This window comes from Syngnathus leptorhynchus, chromosome 6 (genome assembly GCF_054491065.1).
Source record: "Syngnathus leptorhynchus isolate UIUO chromosome 6, UIUO_Slep, whole genome shotgun sequence".
In the NCBI taxonomy this organism is placed as follows: Eukaryota; Metazoa; Chordata; class Actinopteri; order Syngnathiformes; family Syngnathidae; genus Syngnathus; species Syngnathus leptorhynchus.
Genome location: NC_141200.1, coordinates 5,028,729 through 5,043,500, shown reverse-complemented (window position 1 = coordinate 5,043,500; position 14,772 = coordinate 5,028,729). Strand labels below are relative to the sequence as shown.

The 14,772-nt window shown below is 41.0% G+C and overlaps 4 protein-coding genes and 3 non-coding genes across 9 annotated transcripts; 6 read left to right on the top strand and 1 right to left on the bottom strand.

Annotated features, from left to right (window-relative positions):
- The first annotated feature begins 1,305 nt into the window (after positions 1-1,305).
- Positions 1,306-2,806, top strand: snapc5 (small nuclear RNA activating complex, polypeptide 5). Its single transcript, XM_085914220.1, has 4 exons — positions 1,306-1,446; positions 1,800-1,920; positions 2,000-2,080; positions 2,161-2,806. The coding sequence occupies exons 1-4, from the start codon at positions 1,352-1,354 to the stop codon at positions 2,368-2,370; spliced, it is 507 nt and encodes a 168-aa protein (XP_085770346.1). The 5' UTR covers positions 1,306-1,351; the 3' UTR covers positions 2,371-2,806.
- Positions 2,807-4,094: 1,288 nt separating this feature from the next.
- Positions 4,095-7,847, top strand: lctlb (lactase-like b). Of its 3 annotated transcripts, XM_085913399.1 has the most exons (14): positions 4,110-4,236; positions 4,323-4,483; positions 4,550-4,637; positions 4,719-4,828; positions 4,919-5,047; positions 5,134-5,229; positions 5,391-5,445; positions 5,528-5,693; positions 5,766-6,039; positions 6,118-6,244; positions 6,317-6,516; positions 6,695-6,758; positions 7,348-7,392; positions 7,559-7,847. In XM_085913399.1, the coding sequence occupies exons 1-14, from the start codon at positions 4,110-4,112 to the stop codon at positions 7,672-7,674; spliced, it is 1,758 nt and encodes a 585-aa protein (XP_085769525.1). In that variant the 3' UTR covers positions 7,675-7,847. The 3 variants fall into 3 exon arrangements, with proteins under 3 accessions (XP_085769524.1, XP_085769525.1, XP_085769526.1); XM_085913398.1 differs by lacking the exon at positions 7,348-7,392 and having other exon boundaries at positions 4,095-4,236; XM_085913400.1 differs by lacking the exons at positions 7,348-7,392; positions 7,559-7,847 and adding an exon at positions 7,041-7,105.
- On the bottom strand, positions 7,768-11,337 carry zwilch (zwilch kinetochore protein). Its single transcript, XM_085913386.1, has 18 exons — positions 11,191-11,337; positions 11,028-11,070; positions 10,857-10,952; positions 10,643-10,770; positions 10,262-10,449; positions 10,090-10,172; positions 9,859-10,014; positions 9,710-9,781; positions 9,524-9,617; positions 9,410-9,462; positions 9,232-9,325; positions 9,067-9,146; positions 8,834-8,990; positions 8,715-8,743; positions 8,513-8,649; positions 8,320-8,415; positions 8,077-8,192; positions 7,768-7,996 (listed from the first exon to the last, which is right to left on the bottom strand). The coding sequence occupies exons 1-18, from the start codon at positions 11,238-11,240 to the stop codon at positions 7,920-7,922; spliced, it is 1,749 nt and encodes a 582-aa protein (XP_085769512.1). The 5' UTR covers positions 11,241-11,337; the 3' UTR covers positions 7,768-7,919.
- Positions 11,338-11,643: 306 nt separating this feature from the next.
- Positions 11,644-14,698, top strand: rpl4 (ribosomal protein L4). The gene is made up of 10 exons (XM_085913389.1): positions 11,644-11,790; positions 12,326-12,497; positions 12,570-12,676; positions 12,888-13,026; positions 13,264-13,388; positions 13,492-13,621; positions 13,703-13,859; positions 14,038-14,121; positions 14,293-14,413; positions 14,489-14,698. Exons 1-10 carry the CDS (start codon positions 11,788-11,790, stop codon positions 14,570-14,572), a joined length of 1,122 nt encoding a protein of 373 aa, XP_085769515.1. The 5' UTR covers positions 11,644-11,787; the 3' UTR covers positions 14,573-14,698.
- Positions 12,728-12,826, top strand: LOC147055492 (small nucleolar RNA SNORD16). Its single transcript, XR_015066587.1, has one exon. It is a non-coding gene; the product is annotated as a small nucleolar RNA SNORD16 (small nucleolar RNA).
- Positions 13,095-13,194, top strand: LOC147055491 (small nucleolar RNA SNORD16). The gene has a single exon (XR_015066586.1). It is a non-coding gene; the product is annotated as a small nucleolar RNA SNORD16 (small nucleolar RNA).
- Positions 13,895-13,965, top strand: LOC147055490 (small nucleolar RNA SNORD18). Its single transcript, XR_015066575.1, has one exon. It is a non-coding gene; the product is annotated as a small nucleolar RNA SNORD18 (small nucleolar RNA).
- Positions 14,699-14,772: the final 74 nt, after the last annotated feature.

Sequence of the window (14,772 nt, the reverse complement as noted above, 5' to 3'; positions counted from 1 at the left end):
GAAAGCAACTGCGTCTGGGGTGATAACTGCATCGCATTAGCCACTCGCAAGCTACCGCACGGAAACACGGCCGCCTCGCCGGGGGCCTCTCGTGCAGGTGCTGGTGAGGCCTGCAGCTGCTTCATCTGACCTCCCCAAATCCTTCAGGTCACTACGACACTGATCGGCTGATACACAGCTAGAGTTTTACCAAGCAAGGCCAAGAATATTGACAGATGTTATCACGTGACTACGACTTCCGGCTCTTCTTGTTGACATGTAGAAGAAAAGAGACAAGTCTATGGTTTTCCGGGCGGGGCTTTGGCTTGTCTCCTGTCATGCCAGTTTGCTGGGATGATCACATCTGGATGGATTTAGCCAAGGAATCGTATAAAGAATTTAATAGGCTTCAGTCCTCTCACAGTTTTTGGCGACTGATTAAGAGGCGTTTTAGATCTCGTTCACATCAATGAGCACCATCTGTGATTGATCAACTTTTCACTTGTTTGCCTTCATTTGAATAGACAATGAATACTAATGAAGATTTACATGCAGGAAAAGGGAAGAGCGATTATGTTAAGTTATGTAAAAAATTACATGTTGACATTGCATTCACTTGTAATCCCGAGAAGGACAATTAGCATTTGCGATTTAACATACAATGCAACAACGCAGCATGAGCAAGCACACCCATAGCTTCTGATACCTAGATAGCGTGACTCTTGTTGCTTTATTATTGGGCTTAAAATCATGAACGATGGCAAATGAGCTTTCTCATGCCACAATGTTACCACTTGTCACTTCAGTTCGGGAGACACTTGCGTTAACAGTCGAGTTCTATACAAATATAGGCTACTGTTTACTTCTGTGGCGGTGTTTTCTTTTCTGTCAACCAAATATATGTTCAAATTGTGTTTCGACGGAGATAAATGTTAGGTGAAAAGTTGTTTTTGTTTTTTACCTTGTAAATTGAGACTTGCGCTTCAGTACCGGGTGCTAGTTACTGTTGTTTAGCACAAGGTGTCGCCAAATATCAAGCCAAGACGACGCTGCGTTTAAAGACTTTTTAAATGTCGTAAATTGTACAGTCACGATAAACGTTCAACACTCTAACGGTCGCTTCCAGATAAATTGGGAGAACAAAAGTATTGAAAGTGTTAAGAATGTGAAATGGATCAATATTTCATTTAATTCCTCACTCATTTTGGTTTGTTATAGGTGAATAAAGGACATTACCTAAAAGTACAGATGTAAGGAAACAAACAGCGGCTTCGCATGATTTTGAAAATTCCTACGACTTAAAAAGCAAGCACACGAAAGTGACGTCAACGTAGGAAGTAAACAGGAAGCTCTCGCAGGCATTCCGTGTTGTATGCTCGTTAATAGATCGCTATTTTCAAAACAGAGTCTGCTTGCCACAGTTTTGCCTCCGCTATTATGCAGCTCTAAACACGACGGGCAACAAAGGTAACGCTGGTTTGGGGAATAGAAAACACGCCGTTATTATTTTCCGGGTTACATTCAATCCCAGTTCGGAATAGATTCATTTGTGTTTTAAACTCAGTTTGACTAACGTTAGAAATGTTTTTATCTAGGCTCCGTTTTCCTCGCGTTTGGAAATGAAATGGCGCTACGACTACAACACAATGAATCGCTCCGTTGACCATTTGTAACATTTGCGAGAGGAAAAGAATGACATCCTTTTGTACTCGTCATACACAGCTCATTCACTTCTCATTAGACGTGATCTGCATTGACTTTTACTTGTGGCGCGCTATGACAATAAAGTTGAAGCTAATCTGATCTCAATTTTATTTCAGTTTGTGGTCTGCTAATGTGAAACCAGTAAAAATGCACAGCCGTCTACAGGAGTTGAAAAAGGAAGAGGAGACTCTTCTCAAAATCAAAGTGATGCTACAAGACCAACTGAACAGGTTAAAGGTGAGCATTAGGTTTAAACAGCATTTTATTTGAGGTACCATTGGTTTGTATGATACATTTTCTATGGTCTGTGTTTCAGTTCGAAGAAGGTGCCTTGAAATCAATCATTAGAGCTCAAAATGAGGAGGCAGAACCCAAATGCCCATCTCCAGAAATTGAGGTATCCTACCACAGTGTCCATTCACCAGAGACATAGTAAAATCTAATCACAATAATTCTTTTTTGTTTTTGTATCTACAGGACGTCAACCTCGACGATGAAAACAAAATTAACTGCACCAAGCTTCTGCTGAATACTGCTGCTGATTACAATATGGAGGAGGAAGAGGAAGAAGATGAGGAAGAAGATGAGGACGACGATGATGATGAAGAAGAGCAGAATGAAAATGATGATAACGACGAGTTTGTGTTTGTGCCCGATGGGGATGACGAACATGACGACGATTACTGACCTGCTTGGTTTCTTCCTTCATGCTGAAAGTGACCTCACCATCTAAACACTCCAACGTCACCTTCTGTAGAAGTGTTGATTTGTCTAACGGTGTAGTATTTTCATTTGAAAAGTTTAATTTATTGTCACTAGTTTGTGGCTTGTTGGATTTTAGTCCGGTGTTCCTAGTATCCTTTCCATTACCTTGTGAAATGCATTAGAATTTCAGTAAGTCGTACGATCTTTGTTTCAAATGTCGTTAGAAATATCACACCGAAATATCCGGTGACGTGTAGGTGCTTTATTTTTTCTATCAATTTGACTATTAGGTACCACTGTTTAGCTGAAAACCACAAATGTTAATGTTAAAATGTGCCTGTTAGAATTAAAAAGTATGGCTGGGCCATATAAAGATACCATAAGCACAAAATAAACCATTTTTTTGTATGTGTTTTCATGTTCTGGAAGATTATTTTTGATTTACATTTATTATTGATCTCCACTTTACATTAGTGACAATTCTATAAATAATTTTCACATGAAGTAGTGTGTAAAAGCATTCTTGTTTATGTAATGTCAATCCAATACAGCCAATAGCCACGCTTTAATTCTTTCTGTATTCGAGGCCAATGAGTTATGCCGTGTAAACACTTTCTGCCAACAAACTATTCAGCATTTTCTAACAGCTAAGACAAAGCATCCAGCCTCACAATAGGAGCAGCTTTGAATGTCATAGCGGGGGCCAGCTCTGCACACGCGTGCACTACTGCAGGAGGCAGCTTTACATTTGGTGGGCTGGAGTCCCAGGAAGAAGAAAAAAACAAAACATTTGCACTGGGACAGGACTGAGATCACGCTGCCTACAAATGACCTCTTCATAAAAGACAGGTAATTGGATTGGAATTTGTCACCGTTTAGAGGGGTAATATGGAAAAGAAGCATATTTATGTTATTATTTGAGGAATGTAGTTTAAAATAGTTATAATACAAATGTAAATAATCACAGAAAAGTACAATCATTTTAGAAAAGTCGTAAAAATGTTGCATTTCAATGGGTTCAATTAGTTAACACTTATTTTAAAATGTGGGTCAAAAAGATGCTATGAAAAGTGTAAATATGTGCATTGCAAAAGTGTTTTTAGTTTAAAAAAAATAATTTTATATATATATATATATATATATATATATATATATATATATATATATATATATATGTGTGTGTGTATATAAATTGGACAATCTGCACAACCGCTACATTCTATAAAAGACTTTTTTTTAAATCTATGTGCAGTTGGCCTAAATCTCACTGCATAATAATGATTTTGCTTACAGACGTGAAATCATAGTTGTGTGAGTTGTGTCAGTCTCAGCAAAATAAGTTCACAGCCCATTGAATTTGAATGGGGGGGTGTAATTGTCTGTTTGGGGATGAGGGACCCCTCAGTGTCCATCACATGCTTCTGTGTCCAGGAAGGGAAACTGGCAGCCCGGCGGGCCTTGATTAATTTAAAAACGGAATTTATTATATTGATTTATTTGGGGGGCACAAACCCAATAGAGTCTTTTAAAAAAAATGTTGCTTGACATTCCATATATAATTGAACGGAAGTGTGTGTCCCGTAAAATGGACATAATCTAAAATATGTCAAATTATCGGGGGGGAAATCACTTATTATAGTACACCATATATTTTGTATTATGTGGACAGAAGTGTAGGAGAAGCAGACCCCAAGTGCGTTGCAGACTGAAGAAGAAAGACCATGCACTCTGGCCGTGCGCTCGGTGTGTGCCATGTGCTTATGTTGGTGTTGTGTGTGTCTGCGACTGAGGACTTCGACTGGACAAAGAACGACCACGGCTCCTTCTATTATGGCACTTTTCCAGCTGGTATGATGATGCTGAAGAAGAGAAAGTTATTCTCATTTGGGACTATCAACCATTTTGAGGAGACCTTGATCAATTTGTCATTTTAGGATTTTCGTGGGGTGCCGGCGGTTCCGCCTATCAAACAGAAGGAGCCTGGGACAAAGATGGCAAAGGCTTGAGCATCTGGGACGTATTCAGCCACAAGAGAGGCAAAATTGAAAAAAATGACACCGGGGATTCCTCTTGTGAGGGTTACTACAACGTCAAGGTAAGAGCATGCAGATTATGACGGGACAAGTTCCACAAATTGTTCATTGCGTCTTACGTTGGACAGGGGGACGTGTCACTGATGCGAGAACTCAAACTGAACCACTATCGGTTTTCCATCTCTTGGCCTCGACTTATTCCCACAGGCATCAAATGTGAGCAACTTGTGTGAGCTACTCGTACATTTATTTCTATTTGGTTTTACTCATGTATTTTTTTTAAATCCCCTTTCACAGCTGATCACATCAATGAAAGAGGTATTCAGTACTATGACGATCTTATTGATCACTTGCTGGGCAGCAAGATCACTCCCATTGTGACGTTGTATCACTGGGATCTTCCGCAGGTCGGTGCGCATAGAATACAACCGATACCCTACTTTTTTTTTTTTTTTTTTTTCTTCTTCTATTATTGATTGACTTCATTGTGTTGCAAGGTGTTGCAAGAGCGATACGGTGGATGGCAGAATATCAGCATGGTGAACCATTTTAACGACTTTGCCAGTCTGTGCTTTGAAAGATTTGGCAACCGAGTAAAGCACTGGATTACATTCAGCAATCCATGGGTGTGTTTACGTCACAATTCGGTCATGTTCTGCATTTTATTTTATATTTTTTAAATATATAAGGCCTAACATTGTGTCATGTATAGTCGGTCGCAGTGGAAGGCTACGAAACAGGTGAGCATGCTCCTGGACTGAGGACGAGAGGAACTGGAGCATACCGAGCTGCCCATCACATTATCAAGGTAGGACCATTTATGAATTAAGTCGGTCCAAAATGTCAGGAAATCAGCAAAAAATAATAATCAGCATATTCCATATACTTTTGGATTCAAAACAAAGATATGGAGTTGGTTTTCATTGGAGAAAAATGATCTCAAATGTGAAATGCATTTTCTATCTTCAGGCTCACGCTAAAGTTTGGCACACCTACGATGCACAGTGGAGGCCAAAACAAAACGGTAGACAATCAGGGCACTCTATACGATCTCCCAGAATCCATTTCTTTCTTTTTTTTTGGAGCACTGCCTTCTGCATCTGCAGGTCTCGTGGGCATCTCTCTGACAGGGGACTGGGGAGAGCCCGTCGACATCAGCAACCAGAAGGACATCGAAGCGGCCGAGAGATACGTGCAGTTTTCCCTCGGCTGGTTTGCCACGCCCGTCTTTCACGGAGACTACCCTCAAGTGATGAAAGACTTTATTGGCAAGTTGACGTCGCTTTCATAAATCTCCGCCGGGATGACTGTACGTTAACACACGGGCTATTTACGCACAGGTAGGAAGAGTGCCCAGCAAGGTCTCGGATCATCTCGCCTGCCCACGTTCTCTCCCCAGGAGAAGAGCTACATCAAGGGCACATGTGACTTCCTGGGCATCAGTCATTTCACCACACGCTACATCACCCAGAAGAATAACCCGTCTGGCCGCGGAAGCAGCAGCTTCTTCATGGACCGTGACTTGGCCGAGCTGGTCGACCCCCAGTGGCCCGACCCCGGCTCGGAGTGGCTCTACTCTGTGCCGTGGGGGTTCCGACGCATGCTCAATTTTGTTAAGGTGACTCGTTGGGTTCAAGTTTCGGCTGATGTGGACCAAAAAGGAAATCTGATTACATTATTTCTATTTTTTTTAAAGACTCAGTATGGAAATCCGATGATCTACGTGACCGAGAATGGAGTCTCTGAGAAGATGCAATGCACAGAGTTGTGTGATGACTGGAGGATACAGTACTTTAAAGATTACATCAATGAGATGCTAAAAGGTGAAGGCTGGAGAGCTCCTTCACATTTTCTGACTCGTCATTATGTGTATGTATTACGTTCTCTCATTTCAGCCCTAAGAGACGGCGTGAATCTCAAAGGTTACACCGCATGGTCGCTGCTGGACAAGTTTGAGTGGGACGAAGGCTTCAGCGAGAGATTTGGCTTGTATTACGTGGACTTTAGGAATAAAAACAAGCCTCGCTATCCTAAAGCTTCCGTTCAGTTTTACAAGCGCATTATCAGCGCCAATGGATTTCCCAATCAGAGAGAGGTAAGGGGCAAAAATAGTTAACTTATAGTCCAACATTGTCAAGTTACCAAATGTAATTTTTTGCCCCATGTATTACAGAAACTAAAAAAATAAAAGAGGCAATGACATTTTATAAGCCACCTACCTCTTAATTTGTGATTGTCTCCATCTGAAGAATTTTTCCTGCACAACTTCACAGGTTGAAAACTGGAGGAGGAAGGCCGTGGAGACCTGCTCATCAAGTAACCAGCTTCTTGCTGCAGGTCAGTCTGCCTTTAAAAAAAAAAACACAAAAAAAAAACACCCCCATCACTAACAACTAGCTGGGGTAAACAAAGATTCTGACCTAAAATGTAAAACTTCAGAAGCAATATATTAATTAAAAAAAATAAAATTGGCACTCAGCAGAATATAAATGTCAAAATGTTTTGTGTGGTCCTAATAACCCCTCCCAAAAAAATAACCTTGGCAATTTAGCAAATTAAATTTAGGTAGTGGCAATCCCATACTCAACCTAGCAAAATTGTCTTTGTTTGCCCCCTCAGCTAGAAGAAAAGCAACGGAACATGCAGAAAAGCCAAGGGTTTGGCCTGTGCATGATGAAGTTTAGAACTTGATTGAGCGCCGGTACAAGTCTTCACTTCCGGGTGTGTCGTTTTGTGATCATTTTACTAACTTGCATGAAGTGTGTCGGTTAATCGTGAGAAAACATTTCGGGCATTCAAACAAACTAATGGCGATAGAAATTCTTTTGTCGTTGCTTGGTTGATGCTGCCTATAGATGTGTGCAGTTCTCAAAGGGTTTTTTAATTATTGTTCATCAACTCTGAGTTATTTCTCTTTTTTTAATAGAGGATCAGCGGAGTACTGCTGCCAATATTCTAAGACTTATACATGGTAAGAAATCACCTGTGCTCAAAAAGGATTCAATTCAAACAATAGATAATAGAAAAATTTGAGAATTAAAAACAACAACGTCAAACCCTTTGAGTGCTGCGACATGCTTGATTGTCAGCATCTGAGCCCAAGGTCTACGTTTCTAAATAGCGTGTGTTCTTTGCAGACCCGCTGACCAGCCACATGGAGATGGTAACCGAGATTGTTGTTCCCACTGTGTGCACGCTCTCCATTTTATTGAGTGCCATCTTCCTCATGTTCCTACTACAGAGGCGGAACTAATCGGTGCAACAATTACAACATGGCAATACTATACACAAAAAACTAAGAGAAGAAGTAAATCAGATATTTCATGAATTGTGTGCTCACAATGAATACGTTGATTGAATTTTAATTTGATGTGGAAACAGTGTTTACAATAACAAGCTGCGAAAATATGGACTCTTCCCATTAAAACATTGCTGTGAAAAAGCCCCACTGTCTTGTTTTAAAGAAGTTGCCAGGGAACAGAATTCTTACTCTTCTATTCAAGCAAAGTTGACAAGGCTGCAGCACACCAAAGTTGAAAAGCAGATAGGCTTGTCCTCGATTACATTTGTATGATCTAAAAGCAAAAAAGAAGAAAAATTGTTACATACATGACTTGCATTTCCAGTCGGATGTGTTGGAGTGGACAAAACTCACCAGGTTTAAAGAAGACGTGATCAACCAGTGGTCTGTCGCTGACCTGTAAGGACGTCTTGACCTTGTGAGGCCCTTGCCCACTGGACACTTCCACTCCCCACACAACTGGAGGCTCACTATAGTAAACATAAATAAAACAGAACCACTGACATATGCTAAACAGGCCCACATTTCACACTAAATACAATTTTGCATACAAGAGGACACATAATGAGCAGTGCTTGTGAAGCTCGCCTTCCTTACTTCTGGTAGAATTGAGTGATCAACGCCGGTTTGACTTGCAGTTTGAACTCGTGTGTTTCATCATAGGGGGACGTTTTGTAATGCTGTAAACACAACCTGTGAAAATATCAAGAGGAAGACTCAAAAGTTGAATTTTCACAATGGGTTACATAAAAAAAAATAATAATAAATACAATGAGCAAACTTGACTTACTGTGTGAGCAGAAAGAGTCTGTCATAGGGCAAATCTAAATATGTTCTGCAGGTCACAATTACTTCCAGGAGATGGTGCAGTTTCTTCAGGCGGATAAATTGCTCCTGCAGATCCACCTCTGTGCTCAGGTAATAAGTCTGCATGGAATCACACATATTCAATATCCACTCTACAGCTCACAGAATAAGATCTCCAATCTTACCAAGTTGTTCGGCGATGTCAATTCTTCCCCTGAGAAAAAAGGACGGCAATACATTTTATGTACAACTTCAAACACAGACCATCTTTCACAAAAGTCATTCAGTCTTTGGAGTAATTTACCAACAAGGTAGTTGTAGTAATCTTTTCTCATCTTGTTCAGGCCCATTTCCAACAACATTTGGACAGGCGTGAGGCCCGTGAGTGACACGTGCTCGATCTTCTGATGGTAGGACTGCAGGATGAGCTTGCTGAGAGTGCTGCTATTGTCTTGGTGAATCTGGCGGCAGCACGACACGGCCGTCAATGACGCAGACTGTCATTTTTCTTTGTTACCCGGTCGACAGAAGCCTTACCCATGGAGTGATGTAGCCGTAAGTCAGGGTCTCGATGACCAATTTCAGGCTGTCTACGATGTCTTGATAGCAAACGACACCTGAAATAGATTTGTTTACCGCTGTCTGAGTTGGGTTACCGCCACATGAATCCCATTTTTCTTTACTTAATGACTGCTGACTCACTCATTCTCATGCGAACCCATAGTTTCTCCACAAAATCCAAATCGACTCTTTCCAGGAAAGAGGTAAAAATTGGATGGACGCTTTTGGGGTCTGTCTTTAGGAAAAAAAATAAAAAAATTAGGATCGAAAGGATGGGGACACATGAAAGGTTATAAATGATCCCTCTGCTTTACTGTACCTCTGCTGGTTTAAAATCCTGCTCCTGTTGTGATTTTATGACACTCTGTAGCTCTGAAAGAAAATTCAACAAGATCATCATAGGCAAACCTGAAAAAAATGATAAAAAGAATACCTTGAATGTATTCCTTGGTCAGATCCACTGCTGACTTGCTTTCCAAGGGAGTCAACCACTCCGCCTCACCCGTTCTTAAACCATCAGCAAGAACCTGAGAGAACAAACGGGAACAGTTTAAAACTCTGGTGACTAAGCCTCCTAATGTGATTCCATAGCACGTATGATAGTGTGTGTGTGCAATACCTGAAGAAACTGCAGCTCCCTGAACACCTCAAACATGGGGCTTCTCTTGTCTCCAATGGCAACTTTAATATTCTGACACATTTTAAATGGTTGGTTAGTGTGCGTTAGTTTGAGAACGGGGTGACTATTGAATGTGAATTAGGGCTTACTAATGTAGCTGTAGAGGACAGCGGGGGTGTCTCGAGTACACTCTCCACGTGGTTCCACTTGAAATCCACCGTCACGCTGCTTTGTGAGTCAATCGTTGTGTTTTCAACCACAATGGAGCCAAACATGACGAACTGGGCAATCCCTTTAATTGTCAACTAGAGGCAATCACAAAAGAAGTCATAATCCATAACAGAACACCCAAAGGAGAATCGATTAAGATATTGCTTTACCGTGGATGATGAGTGGTGCCTTTCCTTGTGCTTTCGTTTTAGTTCGTCCAAAGTCATGAGAGCATTTTTGTTTTCAACGGGGCCTAACAGTTACATTGGAATACAAAAAAAAAATTACACAGCAATTCACTTTGTTTCAGGATGATTTAAGCAATTGGATGATATACAGTACCTGTGCATGTAACAGAATATAATTTGACACCAGATACTTTATTGGCCACGGAGACACCTTCAGCTCCTAACCAGATGGTACGAGCTGGATCCGACATGTCACATCGTACCCACAGAGGTCGTAGGGCAGGATCATCCAAAGCCTCAATGTTGGCATTTTGAGATAATGTGTACCAAGACAGCAGTTGCCTTTAAAATAAAAACACAAACATTTTGGTTGATGAAATGTGTTGTTTCATAAATGTGGCTCAAACTGTACCACTTAACATTAAGTAGCGTTCAAATTTATAAAGGCTGGTGAGCCTCACACAGATCTTATGGCTAGATGAAATATGATTTTATCATTTGATTTGTCTGGGATCTGTTTTTTACTTGGAAGCACCTTGCTTTTGTGATGGTGAGAGGCAGCGGTGCTAGTTCAGTTTGAGGAGCAGTCAAGGCAACAACGCTGTCTGTGCAGTTTGATGTCTCAAGCGTCGAGTCTTCATCCGAGCCATTTAATTTTGGAACCTACGAGACAACAGAAATTAAAGTGTATTCTCAAAATAGATGTAAATCCAAAACAACAGATTTTCTGTGGATTTAACATTTCTCACAGCTTTTTCACAAATGAAGACTTCTTGGTGCCCATAGTCCAATAAATTCAGAACTGCAATTCTATCTCCATCCTTTTTCAATATTTGAATGTCATCCTGAAAACAAGAGATACACATGATTTAAAAGGAAACATTGGAAAACTCACCGTCATCCAAAAATGTAATTACTACCTCATAAGTGCAACAATGGTTGTTCTTATCTTCTTGAAGATTCCTTTAAACAGAAAACCACGAACAATATTCACTGCACTTCACAGCTAACGGCTACGAAAACAAGGCTTTTCGATTTAAACATCCCAACAGCGAATATCATACAAGAACACGTATAACTCACCTGAGTGTATTAAAAAACTGTTTTACATGTGATAAAACCTTGGTGGCCATAAGTGAAAATCTCTTTTTGTTACGACTTCAACTTGGCAACTGCTTTTATGAGTTTGACTGTCGCGCGCTCTGACGTCATAAGTTCAGAGTTCAACAGAAACAATAATTCTTAAAAAGAAAGACTAAGGAAATTAATAATGGGTATGTATATTCAACAAATATGCGCTGTTTTGCGTTCTTTGTGGAAATTAAGTAATTGTATAAAATGATATTGTTATGCTCATGACGTACTTCCGTTATTATGTCCACGTTTGAGAACATGGCGAAAAGAAATAGTCCCTACAAGAGGCACCATCTCTTAAATGTATGCATTTGGAGCCAAATAATATAAAATCGTAACTCAGTTACTTAAATAGTCATTTTGAATTTAAAATTTATTTTTTCTCGCTGTTCCAACCCCTTTGTTAATATTTGCCTTTAGCCGGAAGTGGTTTTCGTATCGGCGGAGGCATAACCCTTTGAGGGCGAGTTACTTACTTCCTTTTTTCAGTGGCCGCCATAGCGTGTACAGCGTGGTTCCCGGCGAGCCGAAAATTCAACTACGATTATGGTAAGAGACTACTGTAATTCTATTTGTATAACGTATATATCGTGTTCTTTTAACAACGCTATCTCAAGGCTACCCGCTACCAGGGTTATTTTTGGTTGTAATTTAAGTTTGTGCATTGCTGCCGGCCACGGCAATTAGCACGAGGAGCCATTTTGAACTCGTTGTAGGCTAGTTTTCTCATGACACGTGTATCGGCTTTCCACCCAACTCTTAAATGGAAGTCTAATAATTCACATTTACAATTAATCCCCGAGTAACTACTGGCGTTTAATACGCGTGCACCTTTTGAGGTATTCTAGTGGTCTGACAAATTCCGAAAATAAATGAATTACAGGTAACAGGCCTACGGAGTGGGGCTAACTGGTATGAGCTAATAGGCCTCACTCGGTGTCTTCGCGCCGTCTTAATGAGAGAAATACCAAGTTTAGTCCGAAGTAAACCATCCATGCAGATTCAGATTGCATTTATTTGATGACAATTTGGTGCACTCTTATGGAATAATTGTTTAAGGTAAATAATGATTGTGCTTTTTCAGGCCTGTGCCCGACCCTTAATCTCGGTTTACTCCGAGAAAGGAGACTCCTCAGGCAAAAATGTCGTCCTGCCTGCAGTGTTCAGGGCTCCCATTCGCCCTGACATTGTGAACTTTGTGCATACCAACATGCGCAAGAACAACCGTCAGCCCTACGCAGTTAGTGAGCTGGCAGGTGAGTGCATTAAACACCGATCGGTACCTAATGTAAAGATGTGTTATTGACGCAGTAATTTACGTTTTCCAGGCCACCAGACCAGTGCCGAATCCTGGGGTACCGGAAGAGCTGTGGCCCGTATCCCTCGTGTGAGGGGTGGTGGTACTCACCGTTCAGGCCAGGGTGCCTTTGGAAACGTATCCTTGTTCAATTAGGCACTGTGCCACTTCTTGGTAGTTGTCAAACTGTGCGCTGATGGTGTAATTTGCGTCCGACGCTGCGTCCAGTGACAGTATGCCTGCTGTCAAATACTGGCTCAGTTGACTGATGACCATTGTGTCTGAGCACACAAGTTTAGGAATACCAAAAGAGTTAGTGTGTCTGTAATAACCTTAACTTTGTTACAAGATGTGTCGCGGAGGACGCATGTTTGCCCCCACCAAGACCTGGCGTCGTTGGCACCGTAAGATCAACATAAACCAGAAGCGTTATGCTATCTGCTCTGCGCTGGCTGCTTCTGCCATCCCTGCCCTCATCATGTCCAAGGGTAAGCTATATGTTCGACTGGATCATAATCCTCAACTGTTTCAGTGCGGAAGGAAAGTTGTGACCGCTTGCCATGATGGTGTAATTTGCGTCTGACCCTGTGAACAGTGACAGTTGCCTGCTGTCTCACAGCTGTCACGGGGTATTGATGTGTCTTTAATTCTGAGCAGGTTTTGTTGAAACCTTTTATATTTTCAAGGTGTGGACGTTCCAAATGTTAACGCTATGTTTTCTGCAGGACATCGTGTTGAAGAAATCCCAGAGGTCCCTCTGGTGGTTGAAGACAAAGTTGAGGGCTACAAGAAGACCAAGGAGGCAGTGCTCCTGCTTAAGAAGCTTAAAGCTTGGAATGACATCAAGAAGGTCATTACGAGTGTCAAGCATTTGATCAAATGGCACTATGATAATTCAATAATAGTGGCGTCTAGCAATGTATAACCAACATTGCAAATCTCCAATTTCTCAGGTGTACGCCTCTCAGCGCATGCGTGCCGGTAAAGGTAAAATGAGGAACCGTAGACGCATTCAACGCAGAGGGCCTTGTATCATCTATAATCAAGATTCGGGCGTCACCAAGGCATTCAGAAATATTCCTGGTAAGTTTTCATTTTGTTTGAGAAAAGTTAATTTCCAACAAAGTCAATGATAGGTTGTGTGACGACGTACTTTTTTTTTAGGCATCACTCTGCAGAATGTGAACAGGCTGAACCTACTTAGAATTGCCCCCGGTGGTCATGTTGGTCGCTTCTGCATTTGGACTGAGAGCGCTTTCCGCAAACTGGATTTGTTGTACGGCACCTGGCGTAAAAGTTCGACGCTCAAGGCCAACTACAAGTGAGTTGAATGTCAAACAGCAAAGGTTGCTGTGCCTTCTGTGATGAGGTTTCTACTTCATGGTCCGTGTATTTGATACCCGTGATATGAAAGAAGTTCTGAAGATTGAAAATGTTAACTTGGATTTATTTTAAACAAAAATTCTAAATGTTTGACATAATTGATTTTTGCATTTCAGCCTGCCAATGCACAAGATGACCAACACAGACCTGAGCAGGATTCTGAAGAGTGAAGTGATCCGCAAAGCTCTTCGTACACCCAAGCAAGTGAAAGTTTTGTTTTAAGAAAAAATAGGTGGTGCTGTGATGGCACAGCCCCTATGGTCCACATTTCTGAATCCTAATTGGTGATAAGTCCTGAACAATAACAAAAACCAAATCCTAAAATGAATGATTTTGACAAATGTCATCAAGAATGTGCCTTCTCCTTGTAGTAAGAAGATCAACCGCAGAGTCCTGAAGAAGAACCCTCTGAAGAACATGAGAATAATGTTCAAACTGAACCCGTACGCCAAGTCATACAGGCGTCAAGCCATTCTCAAGCATGACCCGAAGGTAAGAAACTGGCAACCACTCTTGGAAGCGTGGACCTTGAATTTGTGTCTGACTCAATTCTTTTGGTTGCGATAGATAAAGGCTAAGATGCTGAAACCCAAGAGGAAGCCTAAAAAGAAGGGAATACCCAAGAAAATCAAGGCTGCAATGCTTCATTGAACAATAAATAAGTTTGGTTCATACGAGGAGTCAGGCCTGTCTTTAACATTTTACGGAACAGAAAGTAATTCTGTGGTTAAAGAATTTGACAGAAATACAATCCCAAATAAAGAACATTTAAACACATTTATATTATAGTTGTTATATCTGAGCCAAATATTCTCTGATCTTGGAGTGGAAAGTGGTTAGGACAAAGGTAA

Bases quoted from the DNA above. Each gene is read 5' to 3' on its own strand.
- snapc5 (XM_085914220.1), top strand. From the start codon at position 1,352: ATGCTCGTTAATAGATCGCTATTTTCAAAACAGAGTCTGCTTGCCACA. The intron at 1,447-1,799 runs GTAACGCTGGTT...ATTTTATTTCAG, and splicing joins AAACACGACGGGCAACAAAG to TTTGTGGTCTGCTAATGTGA. The intron at 1,921-1,999 runs GTGAGCATTAGG...TCTGTGTTTCAG, and splicing joins ACCAACTGAACAGGTTAAAG to TTCGAAGAAGGTGCCTTGAA.
- lctlb (XM_085913399.1), top strand. From the start codon at position 4,110: ATGCACTCTGGCCGTGCGCTCGGTGTGTGCCATGTGCTTATGTTGGTG. The intron at 4,484-4,549 runs GTAAGAGCATGC...TACGTTGGACAG, and splicing joins AGGGTTACTACAACGTCAAG to GGGGACGTGTCACTGATGCG. The intron at 5,230-5,390 runs GTAGGACCATTT...TTCTATCTTCAG, and splicing joins CTGCCCATCACATTATCAAG to GCTCACGCTAAAGTTTGGCA.
- zwilch (XM_085913386.1), bottom strand. From the start codon at position 11,240: ATGGCCACCAAGGTTTTATCACATGTAAAACAGTTTTTTAATACACTC. The intron at 10,173-10,261 runs GTACTGTATATC...TGTAACTGTTAG, and splicing joins ATATTCTGTTACATGCACAG to GCCCCGTTGAAAACAAAAAT. The intron at 9,618-9,709 runs GTATTGCACACA...TTGTTCTCTCAG, and splicing joins GGGAGCTGCAGTTTCTTCAG to GTTCTTGCTGATGGTTTAAG.
- rpl4 (XM_085913389.1), top strand. The intron at 12,677-12,887 runs GTATCCTTGTTC...CTTTGTTACAAG, and splicing joins GCCAGGGTGCCTTTGGAAAC to ATGTGTCGCGGAGGACGCAT. The intron at 14,122-14,292 runs GCAAGTGAAAGT...TTCTCCTTGTAG, and splicing joins AAAGCTCTTCGTACACCCAA to TAAGAAGATCAACCGCAGAG.